This window comes from Thunnus thynnus, chromosome 18 (assembly GCF_963924715.1).
Source record: "Thunnus thynnus chromosome 18, fThuThy2.1, whole genome shotgun sequence".
Taxonomy (NCBI): Eukaryota; Metazoa; Chordata; class Actinopteri; order Scombriformes; family Scombridae; genus Thunnus; species Thunnus thynnus.
In genome coordinates, this window is record NC_089534.1 from 8,763,080 (window position 1) to 8,778,862 (window position 15,783).

The 15,783-nt window shown below is 40.6% G+C and overlaps 2 protein-coding genes across 4 annotated transcripts; one reads left to right on the forward strand and one right to left on the reverse strand.

The window, feature by feature from the left end:
* Positions 1-88: 88 nt before the first annotated feature.
* Positions 89-7,240, reverse strand: pla2g7 (phospholipase A2, group VII (platelet-activating factor acetylhydrolase, plasma)). Of its 3 annotated transcripts, none has more exons than XM_067573064.1 (11): positions 7,083-7,240; positions 6,387-6,514; positions 5,723-5,873; positions 5,101-5,194; positions 4,923-4,991; positions 3,813-3,984; positions 2,897-3,010; positions 1,789-1,880; positions 1,457-1,627; positions 1,180-1,328; positions 89-1,033 (listed from the first exon to the last, which is right to left on the reverse strand). In XM_067573064.1, the coding sequence occupies exons 2-11, from the start codon at positions 6,480-6,482 to the stop codon at positions 933-935; spliced, it is 1,209 nt and encodes a 402-aa protein (XP_067429165.1). In that variant the 5' UTR covers positions 6,483-6,514; positions 7,083-7,240; the 3' UTR covers positions 89-932. The 3 variants fall into 3 exon arrangements, with proteins under 3 accessions (XP_067429165.1, XP_067429164.1, XP_067429166.1); XM_067573063.1 differs by having other exon boundaries at positions 6,897-7,226; XM_067573065.1 differs by lacking the exon at positions 7,083-7,240 and adding an exon at positions 6,765-6,899.
* A 783-nt stretch (positions 7,241-8,023) lies between these two features.
* ints9 (integrator complex subunit 9) lies at positions 8,024-15,459 on the forward strand. Its single transcript, XM_067573057.1, has 17 exons — positions 8,024-8,312; positions 8,546-8,673; positions 9,066-9,126; positions 9,944-10,006; positions 10,181-10,320; positions 10,492-10,578; positions 10,699-10,819; positions 11,080-11,214; positions 12,475-12,586; positions 12,696-12,876; positions 13,208-13,268; positions 13,525-13,696; positions 13,807-13,931; positions 14,067-14,234; positions 14,554-14,652; positions 14,789-14,926; positions 15,063-15,459. Exons 1-17 carry the CDS (start codon positions 8,304-8,306, stop codon positions 15,237-15,239), a joined length of 1,977 nt encoding a protein of 658 aa, XP_067429158.1. The 5' UTR covers positions 8,024-8,303; the 3' UTR covers positions 15,240-15,459.
* Positions 15,460-15,783: the final 324 nt, after the last annotated feature.

The following is a 15,783-nucleotide window of genomic DNA, read 5'->3' on the forward strand; positions in this document are numbered from 1 at the left end:
GACGTGTTTTCCTTTTCATCCCCACCTGCCTGCCTCCTTGTTTGAAGCAGTTTAACATACGAACATACAAAACACAAGGCTGCACATATTTGTATACAAACCAGATTTATTGGATTTCTCTTGTGTACAAATGCAGGTATTTCAGACAGTGAGTGTATAAAAGTAGAAGGCTGTTACATTTTGTCGACCCAGGATGAACAGGACTATGAGTGAAGGCACAAACTATCTTGATGCATCATTATTTGATCTCGTAGTGTTTAGTCTAAAATATATTTTCTTCTGATGATTATCATTTCCTTGTTTAGCTGCTTTCTGTTGAAACAGGAAGGACACATTAACCAGCTTAATAATTTAAGATCATATAAGACCAAATGTTTAAACAATATCCAACTCTAAGCCCTTTTTTTTTTTTTGGATATGATTCTCATTATAGGCCTTATCCCATAATCACACTGCAATCATCATAGTGTAGCTCGTCTCTGCTGGAAGGTCATTTCAGAGACATACAGTATTTCTGTAGAATAACATTTTATTTACACACTAAAAATAAATCTATCTTATGATTAAAAGAATTTCTCTTGAGAAATTTCTGGTAATAGTAAAAATGTCTTCAGCTGCTCGTATGCAACATTCAGGCCTCGTGAAACAAACATTGGTACACCGATTGTGTGTTTTGTCTCCCAAGAAAAACGTTTTTCCTGCTGACGAGGTAGAGATTCATTCTCTATCTTGGCTCTTCAGTGGAGAAATGCAGAACAAAAACACCATTCTCCAAAATTATCCTCAGTCCATTTTAAACAATATTTGCTTAAAATACTAAGTAGGTCTGTCTGGCATTTTTTTTTGGACTGTTCCACCGACTCCAATGTACACGGGCGAAATCATTCAGGAAGTCCCAGGTATTTCAGCAGTGTATGAGGCTCGGGTGTAGCTCAGATGGCAGACTGAAGCACAATGATGTTAGATCCTGGAATGAGGTTCTCATCCTGCCCATCAATCAGAGCGTCCCACTGATTGAAGGTTTTTTCCAGACCTGCACAATCGAAGATGATTTGTTGCATAATTCACAATTTCAGCAAAACAGAACTTAAAACGTATTGGTGGTTTAAGAGAAAAAAACCTGGGAGACACAAGAAATCACATCCTGCTGAGACACAAAGTTGTGTTTGTGTTTCTTACCGAGATGCTGCTGCAGAAAGGCTAGTGTTGCTTTGTTGGAGAGGTCTATGGCGAGCTCTGGGTCGATCTCCCCCTTCAGCTTCATCAGCTTTCCGATCCAGTTACCCGTGAGGAAGGTGAAGTCCGGGAAACTCTGGTGGACTGTACCTCTGGAGGAAGGTGGTTGGAGGAGAACGTTAACACAAACTCAAAGGGAAAAAAAAAAAAGATGTTGAAAATGTTAGACAGGAACTTAAATTCTGATAATGAGACTTGATCAGTGATTGTTCTTTTATACCGAATAGTGATCATTTTCCTCTGTATGACATCTGAGTCCAGCTTCTTCATGCGGGTGATGTTCCCCGCCCACTGGAACTTCTCTGAGTTGATGAAGAGGATTGGCTGTTTCACTCGAGGAAAGGTCTCGTCCTCTAAAGGGAACATCCAGGCGTCCAGCGCTACGCCACACCTGATTAAAAAAAGAGTTTTCACAGAATGTTATCAAAAAATACAACACGTCAGCAATAATAACAACAAGTATCAATGAATATGAAAGTTTGATTCCATCTCTTGATTCTCCTTTGTCCTAGACAAGGAGACATGATGATGTACATTTTAAAACCCACATACTTGAATTTAACGTCTTTGCTCAGGGCTTCAATCACCGTCGCTCCCCCGAAGGAATGCCCTATCGCCGCTACCCTGGACAGATCCATGGAGTTCTGTTAGCCAGGAGACAAAGAGGAAGAGATAATGAGTAAGAATTTACTTTAAACTATTGCCTTAAACCCTCTCTTTCACCCAGCTGATCAAACTGATACAAACAGCTGGGAAGAACACACGTTGAGACAATGCCCTGTGTGACAAAACATCAAAGATATTGATTTGATTTGACTCATTTGGACGGCTGAAGCTAATATGAAGCTTCAGTCATCCAAATGTGTCAAATCAAGTAGATATCTTTCAATGTTACGGTCTTTTTAGTGCCAAAGTCCCTCTTTTTATTACTACCACCACAGCTCAACAGGGAAACACTGTCCAAGGAAACACAAAGAGTGAATTTGATGCTAAAAAGACTGTAAATGTGGCAGATATCCACTTGATATGAATAACTCAGACTGCTGAAGACTCATATAAGCTTCAAGTAAAATTTTAACTACATTTTTGCACAGAAGTAGGACTGTGGATTTTGTCCCCCATCACTTACACTGTAAGTCCATTATGAGGGGATCCTCTAATGGCCAGTATGAACAGGACGGATGATTACAGTGAGAAACACGTGTCAGTGTTCATTTGGGAGCCTGACTGTTGTTTTAAGACAGACTTGAAAAATTGTGAACTCATCCTTTAACCATTTCAATATTAATGTGCCAATGAATCCCTCTGTAGTTCATTCATACTGTCCAAAGAGAGGCCAATAAAAACTACAATGAAAGTGAATACAGTACTCAATTACTACAACATAAATACAGAACTACTGATGAATGTAGAAAAAGTACCTAAAAAAACACTCTAATCAAGATAACCAACTTATATATAATATTTTCCACTCTTGGATCTAACTAATATTTTGTTACAACAATGGAAACTGACTATTAGACCATTTTTCATTGAATTTTCTGATGAATGGTGGGTTCCATTTTCATTGTTTTGTCTGTTGCAACATGCTGTTGGCTGGTTTTCATTACACGACTTCTCTAAAACTAGACCTAAAAACAAAAGTTCCTAGAAATGTTACCTTCAGCGTCATCCAGTCAAACTGTTTTTGCAAAACATTTTGCACTGGTGTCCCTGAGTTGATCTCAGTCAGTTTATCCAGAGCCATAATGCATTCATCTGCTCTCTGCTTCACCTGGGAGTGACGGGGAAGATCAACATAAATCATGAGAAAACATGAAATATAGTTCTCATTTAAGTCTCAGTCTTTGAAATACAAACTCAACATGATACAGTGCAGGTACTGTATTTCAAACTGTTACAGATAGCTCGATGAAATGCAAAGATAAGAGTGAAAAGAAAATGATGAAGCTGGCAGACCAGAACAAATATCAGATCTGGCTGAAAAAATGAGGATGTGGTTTGATTTGATCATCTTTGTCGTGCAGCATATCGGTTAGTGTGTGTAAAGTTAATTTGTTGTGCAATCCAGCTTCTGCAAATTCCAAACAAACACGGTATGGGAGAGGAATCATTTCTCCACCTCTGCTTTCATACTAAGAATCTAGTACGCTGCTGTCATTAAAGGACCAGTGTGTAGGATTTAGTGGCATCTAGCAGCAAGGATACAGATTGCAACCAACTGAATACTCTTCCCCTCTTCTACCAACCTTGTAGAAGAATCTACGGTGTCCACAAAACTCTTGAAAAACGTAAAAGGCACTCTCTAGAGCCAGTGTTTGGTTTGTCCATTCTGGGCTACTGTAGAAACATGGCGGTGCAACATGGCGACCTCTGAGGAAGAGGACCTGCTCCCTATGTATATATAAAGGGCTCATTCTAAGCTAACGAACACACAACGATTCTTATTTTCAGGTGATTATACACTAATTAAAACATACTTTTTAATATTATATTCAATTTCTGCGGACTGAAGTCTGTTCTACACACTGCACCTCTAAGTAGATTTTATTTTCTGATGATGTAACACTTCGTACTTGCTTATTTCTGAGGGCGAATTCGTTCTCTCCGTGCTGCAGAGGCCTGTAATACATCCACTCCTTTACCATTCCGTCTGTGTCTGAGGCAGACGGTTTAGGCGAATTCTTATCGGCCTTCTCCGACTCCGTCTTCTCACGAAAAAAATATGTAGCTGAGGCGGACAGGTCTCTGCGATCAAAAAGAAAAAGACAATTTGGCAAAATTATAATGATTCAGAAACTAACTACAATATAACATTATTGTTTGGATTTTTGAAAATTTGACAGGTTGATTTGGGCTTTTTTTTAATTATTTGGATGTGTTTGGAAGCTTTTCCTTTTTACACAGAATTGAGTCCAAAGTTAAAAAGTGTTTTAGCACAAGCTCACAGTACACACATACATAATGTACTGTGCGAAGTTTAGTTGCTCACTAAAGTTGCTAGTTGCTATCCCAGGCTTGAACTTTGTCTTTGTTGTGACTTACTGTAGCTCATATTAAAACGGAAATGACAGTAGTCTTTTTGACTGTTTCGGTTCGTTTACAGTCAGACACTGAGCAAATCAATTTGGCAGTGTGACAGAAGCACGAGTGGCTGCAGGCATGTGAAACTGTTCCCACATAACAGCCATGAACCAGCAGGTTTACTATCTCACACTGGCACATGCTCTGTCTGTGGCTTTTGCCTTTAACCAGCAACTAAAATTCAGCGGGACACCACTTCAATCCACATGAGTGACAGATTAACTGTAGCCATTATGTTCATCTCCATACCATCCTCTTGTCTCTATACTGAAAAGAAATGTGATGACCTGGTTCGTACTATTGTCTGCACACCGTTTCCACTCCTACTCCACCGATAAACAGCCGCTTGCAGGAGAGACTGACTTTGCTCGTCTGTGGTGACTAACCTCTGTTACTGTTAGGTTTTCCTCCAGCTGACATACTGTGTTAGTTTCAGAAGTTTCCTGTTCTATACAGGATATGATAAACATCTGTTGTGCCAAAACCGCCTGATCTAATCATTGTTTGTGTTCTGTGAGAAGCTCCTTTTGTTTTTAATCAAGCAAATGCTGACATAAACACATAACAAAAATATGTTTTTAATAAAGATCATGTATAAATACCTGTGTTCCACTGAGGCCACGATGAAGCCCTGAGAGGCCAGTTCTGAACATATGGCTGAGTACAAAGTCCTAGAAAAAACAACAACAAGGAAACATCCATTAGACACCCTGGCTGACAGCTGATCTTCACTTCATGAGTAAATACTACAGCAATGTCAAAGATGTGTTGTGTGTATACCTAAAGGCTCCTAAACCGTGGGAGAAGATAACTACTGGACATTTTCCATTTGATTTAAATGGAGCGTCCAAGCAGGCTGGGATCTTAAAGGACCCTGAAATAAATAAATAGCAAAAAGACAAACTTTAAAAAAAAAAGAAAAGGAACATAACAGTGTTTGTATACGTGCTAGCAAATTTAATAGTTAGGGTGTACACATGATTGTAATGGTGACCACTTCCCAAACGTGCTGTCGTGTTGGTTTTGTTACCCTTAAGACGTCTGCTGGCATCCACACATTTCACCACAGTGTGAAAACACAGTTGCACAATCGCAACCTGCTAAAGTAAAGTTATTTATAATCTAAGAGGACCACCTTTCTGTTTCACTATTGTCAAAGTTACATTGCTGTCGCTTTATAATACAGTTGGAAGTGAAGATTGGTTGAAAAAGCTCTGATGTGTCCAACAATAACACAACTCTGACAAAAATGAAAACAGACATGATGTGATTGGTTGAGTGACTCAAGCTACACAGTCTGTAAGTTGATTCATACACATTCAAAACTCACTATGGTATCATTTTCCTGTATGTACCGTCTAAATGTTATATGTCCTGCGTACTACTGGTTGAAGGTATTTACCAAAGAGGTAGTTGAAAATCTTTTCACTGAGAGTCCTGTTGATTTTCATGAAGTCCGCCAGACCATTAAAATACTCTCTGCACGGGACCCAGTCTGGTTTCTCAGCTTTTTCAATCTCTTGGCAAGGATAGTAAAGGCGGAAGAAGGTGCCCTGTTGGCGAGACAGATACTGAAGGTTCACAATTAAACAAACAAATACACTAATGATAAAAGGTGCGTGTAGCAGCATGTCCCAAATATGCTTTTGTTTACAGATACTGTCATGATTAACTATGTAACTCTTGACCTTGTTGGACTGCTATCAGACGATGATAAAGTAACACAACTGATAATCAACATTTTATTGCTGATCTCTAAATAGCTGTAAACACAAGTTTACACCCAGACGTGCTATCTCTATTCATCCATTTTCATGTGCAGCGGCTTTAATTTCTGCTGAAATTAAGCAATATTCTAGTTTTTAGTTATTCCTGATCCTTTTTTTCTTCTTCATAAACATTTAAACTTAAATATATAGGTGCAGCATGATGTTAACATTGCTTTCTCATTTAAGATGGCCCTTTTGTCAAGTTATTTATTTTCTCTTGAGGAAGTGAAGCACGCCTATTGCAAGCAACTCTTTGCAACATATCCTCTGTGAGTAAATATGCAGTTGGACTTTTACCTGTGCTGAGTGGTCCATCATAAAGTCAGTACATCCCACAGTATTGGGGCCCTTGGCTGGCGGGATCCCGAGGTTATTACTGCAGGTGTTTCCCATGGCGAAGAAACCAAGCGTGTATCTCCTCTGCTCTGTGGCGTAAAGACACACTGATGTAACAGTATACTCAAGTCAACCTGACAGAAACAGATAAAGATGAATGCCCAAGTCATGGCATGACTTGACAGAAAATAACAGAAGTGCTGAAAATACACCTGCTGTTTTCTCATAGTGAGCTCTAAATCTCAGCAGATTATGAACCCTTATATTAAATGCTGTTTTTTTTAAATTCCTTACACGTTGTAAGTGATATTCACTGTTAATGTATGAAAGGTCACTCACCTGGGTAGTCTTCTTACATTTAGTGTGCTTTTTTATCAGCTGTTTTTCTGTTAATTTGCTGTCATTGTAACAGTAACAGTGGCTGAGGAAACGAGTGTGGTATTTATAAAAGTGTGGCTTTTCAATCCCTACCTGTCCTTGTCCACTCGTAAACCTTCTTGACTACCAACTGTACAAATCCTCCATTAGAAAACATCGAGCTCAGAGGTTTGAGCAGCAAGCTAACCTTCACGCTAAGCGAGGTGTCTTCTGTGGCTAGCTTAAAAAAAGCCACAAAAACACTTATATAGCTAGTTAACAAAAAGAAACAATGCCTACCGGAGATACAGGCGTACGTTGGGTGTCAAGGGTTACTAACATCTGTTTCGTAACATAATCGTGTAATTTGAGTTTCTGTAAAAAATGTACCAGTGTGAATCATTGGGGAGTGGTTTGCCCAGTTAAACAGGTCGTTTAGTGTAATGCTGCATTCATGTGCTCCTCGGGAGTTGGGAAGTCGTTATTCTGACTTCGGTGTGTTCATGAGAGAAACAACATTGGACGCTGCAAACAAGAGGTGTTGTATTTTGTCTCAGACCTAAAACCACTAAAATAATGCTTCACCTTATTTGTTATCAGGGTTAATAGTAATAATAACTACAAATAATAAATACATGGACAGCAACTAACGGTTACAACCTAATAGCATATTACAAATTACATGTGAGCAAAAAATTGATATGCAATGTGTGAATTAATAAACGTTTCTTGCCATCAATCAAACATTTGACTTTCGGCTGTCATGTTTCAGCGCACATGACGCCAAGTTTCGGCAAGTGGTCAACCAAAATTTTCTTTGTCTTTCCGAGTTGTTATTACGACGTGAATTTTCCCAGCTGGGAACGCATCTTTCTGATTATTCAGACAGCACATGAATGCCACATTAGCTAGTAACATAGGAGGGGGGACAAAACCAGAGCCGTTGAAGAGGAGAGTTCACGGCAGTTTCTTGTAGTTAGCAGTGGTCCTCCCACTGGCTGCCGAAATAGTTCCCAACTATACTTAACTATATTAAATAGGTTATATATATAACTCATATCATCTTACAGTTTTCGACTAAATATCTGACTTTTTGGGGGTTTAAGGCGGTATAGGTGTCTCAATATCCGCGCTCATATGTCCATGGTAAAAACAAATTGGGTAAACTGTAATTTACACACGACTCTGGTTAGAGCCAATGAAACTGAGTGACAACCCTGCGGTCAAGTGGGCACGTGCGTTTGTTGACAACAATCATCGACACTTTAATTGATATCTTGATTGCTATTTCGCAAGGGGACGGTGCTGTTATATATTTGGTTAATATATTTGGATATTTGGTTTATTCATTATTTAGCCCGTCTGTGTGTTTGATGTGAGTGAGGGTGACCTCCGCCCCTGTAGGGGGCAGCAAACAGTAAACACCAGAGAAACGAAGCTAGTAGAAACCTGACAAACAGAGCTAGCAAAGCTAACTAGCCTAGCTAAACCTTAATTCATCAGTTGTCGCTCCTGTTCAATATGAAATTGGTGAGTAAAAACAAGTTATTAGCACAATTAATGTTCAAGAAGCCATGTCAACCCCTGCCGACTATAATAGCATGTAAGCAAATCGTTCGGGTTATTATAATGAGACTACAGTTGTGTGTGTGCCCGCTTCTGGACAGCTCTAAATTACAGTCTATGCTATAGACAAATAACATGAGGTCCTTCCTTTTGTTTTTCTCCACATATGTGTTTCTAATGATTGTCTTTTCTTTCAGTACTGTCTGTCTGGTCATCCCACCTTGCCTTGCAATGTCCTCAAATTTAAATCCACCACCATCATGCTGGACTGTGGACTGGACACCACCTCTGTCCTCAACTTCTTGCCCCTTCCTCTCGTGCACAGGTGAGTGGCTGGCATCAGTGGTAGCTAGTACATTCTTTCCTTCCTACCTACCCACCTATTTAACTAACTAACTACCTAGCTTCCTTCCTACTTAACTAACTAACTTCTTACCTACCTTCCTTCCTTCCTTCCTTCCTTCCTCCCTCCCTCCCTAACTAACTTCCTAATTAACTAACTTCTTTCCCTCTGTCCTTCCTACCTACCGACCTACCGACCTAACTAACTAACTAACTAACTGCCTGCCTGCCTCCCTTCCTCACTAACTAACTAACTAACTAACTAACTAACTAACTAACTAACTAACTAACTCCCTACCTACCTCACTGCCTTCCTTCCTTTCTTGGTTACAGACTTGTTGGTGTGAATTAAAATTTGTGTTTGTCCCTTTTCAGTCCAAGACTCTCAAAGCTACCTGGTTGGGTCTCGAAGGATGGAACAATTAACTTGGAAAAGGTGTGAGAGGCTGATTTTGTTTTTGTTGTATTTGATTCATTGAGCACTCACTGTCTCTGGACTTCAACCCGTGTGTAAATGTTGATTTGTGAGATCAGCTTAAAGGATGAGTTCACAATGTTTTAAGTCTTTCTTAAAACAACAGTCAGATACCTAAATGAACACTGAAACATGTTTTTCTTGCCATAATCACTCCTCCTGTTCATGCTGACCATTAGAATATCCCTTCATAATAGACTTACAGTGTAAGTGATGGGGGACAAAATCCAAAAAAATCTATTTAAAAGTTTATCTGAAGCTAATATGAAGCTTCAGCATCCAAATGAGTCAAATCAAGTAGATATACTTCAACGTTACAGTCTTTTTAGTGCCAAAGTCCCTCTTTTTGTTACTATACTTCCACCACCAGTCTTTTTTTATGCTAAAAAAAACTAAATGTGGCAGATATCCACTTGATATGACTAACTCATACCGCTGAAGCCTCATATAGGCTTCAAATCAACTTTTAAATGCATGTTTGCACAAAATGACTGTTTGGACACACTGTGGATTTTGGCCTCCATCACTTACATTGAAAGCACAGCTATATTTAATAGCCAGTATGAAGAGGAGGAATGATTACAGTGAGGAAAACCTCTTTCATTGTTCATTTGGGCACCTGACTGTTGTTTTAAGACAGACTTTAAAAACTGTGAACCTATCCTTTTAAAGTCATTGTTTTTTTCCTGTGAAGTACACATAGAATACTTCTGATGATGAAACACAATTAAACTATAGACTTCAGTCGAAAGTTAAGACTTTCTTCCCATCTTTCCAGGAGCTGAAAGAGTGTGCAGGAAGAGTGTTTGTGGACTCACAGCCAGAGTTCTGTCTCCCTGAGGTAATAAATCCAGCCACCACACATATAAGACACATATAAGCTATTTTTTACAGTTATTTTAAATACTTGACAATCACTTACTCAAAAGGTAGATAATAGTATATGCTCTGCCTGAAATAATAATACATATTTCCTCTAAATAAACTAAATCTTTTCCATTTATGTCGACCGCAGAGAGAACTGCTGGATCTGTCTACCATTGATGTCATCCTGATCTCTAACTACCACTGTATGATGGCCCTGCCCTACATCACCGAACACACCGGCTTCACTGGCACGGTGTACGCCACAGAGCCCACCCTGCAGATTGGCAGGTAAGGATCGAAAACTCATTCATTTAAAGGGAAACGTACATGTCACACCGTTTATCTTATTTTTATCGCGGTTGTGTAAACAGAGCCAGAGGTTTAAATCACTGCTTTGAATTTAATCGTGTGTTTGAGATATTTAAGAAAACGCTGCTCTGTGCCGTTCTCTCTCCTCAGACTGCTGATGGAAGAGCTGGTGAACTTCATGGAGAGAGTTCCCAAAGCCCAGTCTGCCACCTGCTGGAAGAACAAGGAAACGCAGAGGTCAGTAAACTTGTCAGAAAGAACGTATGACTTAGGAAGAGAAGAGTCAAGGAATGAATAACCTGTCAGTACAAGTGCATGTGACATGATCTGAATAAATAAGTCGTTGTTTTATATAAGGATGCTCCCTGCGCCACTGAAGGATGCAGTGGATGTGTGGACGTGGAAGCGATGCTACAGTATGCAGGAGGTCAACTCTGCCCTCAGCAAAGTGCAGCTCGTGGGTTATTCACAGAAAGTGGTAAGAACTTCTTTTGTTAGAGTCAGTTCAGAGGCTCACACTGATGCTGATGGAAGGCTTCAGTGATACAGCCAATTATCATCAGACAGTATCTCCTGTGTGCTTGCATAGAAAATGTACGTCAAAAAAGTTAAAAGGGACAAAAACATAGCATATTTCCCTCAGGCTGTTAATTATGTTGTTTGTATAAAATAGCTTTTTTCTCATGAATATTAACGTGTCCTCATAGTGACATTTTTTTTTTTTTTTTTTCCCTGCAGGAGTTGTTTGGAGCGGTACAGGTCTCCCCATTAAGCTCTGGTTACTCATTGGGTAGCTCCAACTGGATCATCCAGTCTCACCATGAGAAAGTTTCCTATGTGTCGGGGTCATCCCTCCTCACCACACATCCACAGGTAGGTCAAGAGGTCTAACGCGGATGACGCTGTATCGCAGAATGTCCACAGGATCCGGCTGTGTCGCCTTCTGGTTGCACTACGGCTCCGTTGGAAACGTTGAAAAGCAGAGCATCTGTTCTTCAGCAGACACATTGCTAATGAACTTTAGAGATAGCAGATGCTTTGTGGCTGCATTTTACTCTGTTTAATTACTGTACTACCACATGCTGCCTTATATCTGAATGACCTGAATAGTGTGTATAAAGTAGCCTACGTCCACATAAGCCTTTCAAATTCATAAATGCATTTTTTTTTCTCCATTTTGCCCTCTGTCATCAGTTGGTTGGTGTTTTTCTCTCCCAAAACAGAACTTTTGCAAAATGATGATAGACTTACTGAGACAGACCGGGTGAGGTTTGGGGGTTTTGTGGCATTACAACCTTTCATCACCTCCTCACCGCAGAGCAGCAGCTCGAGAATGACTGCTGGTTTACATGTAGTATTCATGATCTGCGTCTAAATCACTAATTCTGTTGTCTGACAACAGAAAGAGAAATATATATATATATATAAATGAGAACAAATAAATTGTGAATTTGGTTGTATATAGGTGATGGCAGAGGGCAGGAGGGGACTGAACAGAGGTTTACTGAGCGCTGTCTGTCCCGATCCTCACCAGATGTTGGCTGCGATGTACAGTTTTATTGTTTGCAACCTGAAAAGAGGAGAAAGAGAAAGACGTAGTAGCTTTTACAGTACATCTCCTCCCCTCGCTACAAGAAAAACTAGTTTAGTTGTTTAGGCCTACGTGTTATCAGTATCATTAAATACTGATTCAGTGGCCAATAATAACATTATCATTGTTATAAACCCCTTCTGTACTCATGCTCACTATTTTGAGCAAATTCCTGAGAAAAAAAAAGGAAATACGCTATTCTATTTATTTCAAGATACAAGGCAAATTGCACTGTGGATAGAAAGTTATTATGTTTACTGGACAGTTATTTCAGTAATTCAGAAAGTCTTCTACTTCTGTGGCAAAGTCATGTCTGATTCTCCTGTTCAATAGAAGGTGAAGAATACAATCGGCCCTGAAAAAGAGGCTTTGGTCCAGTCAGTTTGTGATCTTTGGGAGTTTTTTTTGTCAGAAAAAGCTGGAAGGGACTGATATGAGATGTGTCTTGGACTCTGATAATCTCTCTGGACAGTTTTGCTCACAAAGCTACCTCTCACACACATGTCTGGTGATAATTTAAAGTGTGTGCTCTCTTCTCCCAGCCGATGGACCAAAGCTCCCTGAAGAACAGCGACATCCTGATTCTGACAGGCCTCACCCAGATGCCCACCGCCAACCCAGATGGCATGCTGGGGGAATTCTGCAGCAACCTGGGTAGGTTGAACTGTACTTGGCAGTTCATTAAGAGGATGCCTTTCATATTATTATCAATGTCTGGTGGAATAAAACTTTTTAATGTTTATAAATGTATCTGTTTCTGTAGCCATGACGATCCGTGCGGGAGGCAACGTGCTAGTGCCATGTTACTCCTCAGGGGTGATATACGATCTGCTGGAGTGTCTGTACCAGTTCATCGAGAGTGCCAACCTGGGAACCACGCCCTTCTACTTCATCTCGCCTGTTGCCAACAGCTCCCTGGAGTTCTCTCAGATCTTTGCTGAGTGGTGAGGAGCTGTCGATCAGAGTTTAACATTTAATCCTTTCACGTTACTTTACATCACATTACTGTTGTTGACTGCAGCAGCACTGTGTGGTGTGTGTGATTCTGATAAAGTCTGCATTTTCTGCCAATATGGTGCGTTGCAGCAAACAAAAATATTGTCATTTCTATGAAACAGCTACATTTTCACATGATGCTGGTTTACAGCCGTGCTAATTTTCTAACACATTACGTCTTCTGTCATCTTATATGTGATCCCAGCCACTTGTTGATTGGTTCTACAAGATTATTCTTGGATATTCTGATTAGTTATGGTTTGTTTTCAATGATTTCAGGCTTTGTCACAACAAGCAATCAAAGGTGTATCTTCCAGAACCTCCGTTTCCCCACGCAGAGGTAAGTCCTGCTGCTGGGTCTCCTGCCAGTGATGATGGAAAGTTGGAAACTTTGTACTAGCAAATTAGACCCTAAGAATAATCTCTGACAAAAAGGACCAGTTATCTGACATCGTGTCAGCACTGCAGTTCATTAACATGAGTTTCTTTGCCTGAGAAACAAATCTGGACGAGCCTCATGTGTTTTTAATGTTATCTTGAGCTGTTGTATGAATGCAGAGGAAACAATGATCCCTGTGTTGTCGTCGTCGTTTCAGTTGATCCAAACCAACAAGCTCAAGCACTACCCCAGCATTCACGGAGACTTCAGCAGCGAGTTCCGTCAGCCGTGCGTGGTGTTCACCGGCCACCCTTCTCTGCGCTTCGGGGACGTGGTTCACTTCATGGAGCTGTGGGGCAAATCCAGCCTCAACACCATCATCTTTACTGGTGAGGAGAGGAGCACGTTAAAGGGATGAACTGAAACAATGTCATCCTGTAATTTTAAAGTAGACATTACAGCATCTGAAGGCGTCTTTGTCTCTCCTTCACCCCACCAGAACCAGACTTCTCCTATCTGGATGCTTTGGCTCCCTACCAGCCGCTGGCCATGAAGTGTGTTTACTGTCCCATTGACACGCGGCTCAACTTCCACCAAGTGTCAAAGCTGCTCAAGGAAGTTCAGGTAACATTACACTTGATCATAGAGAAAGAAAATATAAAGAACTGCTACAACAAAAGTCGTAAAAGCTATTTTAGTCAGTCAACCTTAAAGGCCTGTGTAGTCCACATCACTGTCCCCTGACTTGCCGTCTTGCAGCCCCTCCATGTGGTGTGTCCAGAGCAGTACACTCAGCCTCCACTGACCCAGTCGCACCGCTCTGACCTGATGCTGGAGCTGCAGCCCCCTCCCATGCCCTACAGACGCTGCTCCGTACTCAACCTGCCCTTCAGACGCCGTTACGAACGTGTCTACATACTGCCAGAGGTGAGGCACATCAGAGCAGTGACTAGTACAGCTTGAGTTCCTGTGGGGATGAATATATTCTCCTCCAACTTTCTGGTTAAAAGGGGCTTAATAGAGTCATCTGACAATGTTGAATAAAAGATAAAATCAACCCTTTAGGAAACAGATGGCAAGTGCATATTTCAAATTCTCTAATGTGTTGGCATAAGACAATGACATATGGTGCTTAAAAAGCAGAATAAAAGATTGAAATGTTTTATGGAAATATTCAAACTCCTGTCAGAAAACAGGTGGCCAATTTTCATGTCTTAAAGACACCGTCTGATTCCTCTATTCCTAGCTGGCCAACTCCCTGGTGCCGTCTGAGATCAAACCCGGCATCTCTGTGGCAACTGTGTCTGCCGTGCTGCACTCCAAGGACAACAAGCATACGCTACAGGTGTGTGTGTGTGTGTGTGTCTGTGTATGGATGTGTGAATATGTATAGTGTCTGTGAACCAAACACACAAGAAGTCAGGAGGACAACAAAAGAATAATTTAAGTTTTAAAATCTGTCTCTCCTCTCATGTTGTCAGTCGGTGCCTAAACCTCCTCCAGCGCCCCCCAGCAAGAAGAGGAAGCGGGTAATGGAGGAGCCCCCAGTGGTGATGTCCCCAAAACCCCTGCTGAGCGGAGCTGTGCCCCTGGAAATGTTTCTGGCCACGTTGCAAAAGGTCTGAAAATCTGCAGACACACTTTTTTATTTATATTTACCATTGATGCAGGTTCAAACTGTGTTGTCAAGCATCAATTTTACAACATGACAGTCAGAAAGAACATGCAGAAAAACATATTTCTGTTCCCTCACAGCACGGCATCACAGAGGTGAAAGTGGAGGAGACGACGGACGGACACATTCTGCACCTGCAGGCGGAGGACACGCTGATTCAGCTGGAGGAGGATGGGACACACATCGTCTGTGACAACAACGAGCCGCTGCGTACTACGCTGCGAGACCTGGTGCTTCGCTTCCTGCAGAAACTCTGAAGTGAATCCTCTTCACACCTGCGTGTTGTTAGATGTTTAACAGCGTTTCTGCTGTATTGGACTGACGATGGCAACAGAGAGGATGGGAAGGACTGGAATGTCCCCACCTTAGTTGCATATTTAACACTGTAACATTTACAGTAGTTTTACTGTAAAGTCCAGTTATATCTTGTAAAATAGTATTTTGTATTAAAGATGAAAAAATGTTGTTTTTTTTTAAGATCAGCTCACTGAGTCTTTCAATTATGAAAAAATCTTGTAAAAATTGCAAATGAAAATGTAGAAATCAGCAATCATGAGTTTGTATTTCCAGAGGAAGTGAGAAAAGAAGGGATCCGTTAATTCGTAAGAGGAAAAACTAGAGAACTAAGTTCCTCTTTCTTTATAAATAAGTGTAAAAATAGAATTTGAAATCCTCACCTTTTAAGTTTCATCCAGATGTCATTATATCAGTTTGTGATCAAACGATCAGCTGAAGACGTTGCATGTTTGATTGATATGATTAGATTATTTGCCCTTTAAAAAGACTTAAGGTGCTTCAAAA

Bases quoted from the DNA above. Each gene is read 5' to 3' on its own strand.
- pla2g7 (XM_067573063.1), bottom strand. From the start codon at position 6,960: ATGTTTTCTAATGGAGGATTTGTACAGTTGGTAGTCAAGAAGGTTTAC. The intron at 5,195-5,722 runs GTAAATACCTTC...TATTTATTTCAG, and splicing joins GATTTTCAACTACCTCTTTG to GGTCCTTTAAGATCCCAGCC. The intron at 1,628-1,788 runs GTATGTGGGTTT...TTTTTTAATCAG, and splicing joins AGCAAAGACGTTAAATTCAA to GTGTGGCGTAGCGCTGGACG.
- ints9 (XM_067573057.1), top strand. The intron at 10,007-10,180 runs GTAATAAATCCA...TGTCGACCGCAG, and splicing joins CAGAGTTCTGTCTCCCTGAG to AGAGAACTGCTGGATCTGTC. The intron at 14,927-15,062 runs GTCTGAAAATCT...GTTCCCTCACAG, and splicing joins TTCTGGCCACGTTGCAAAAG to CACGGCATCACAGAGGTGAA.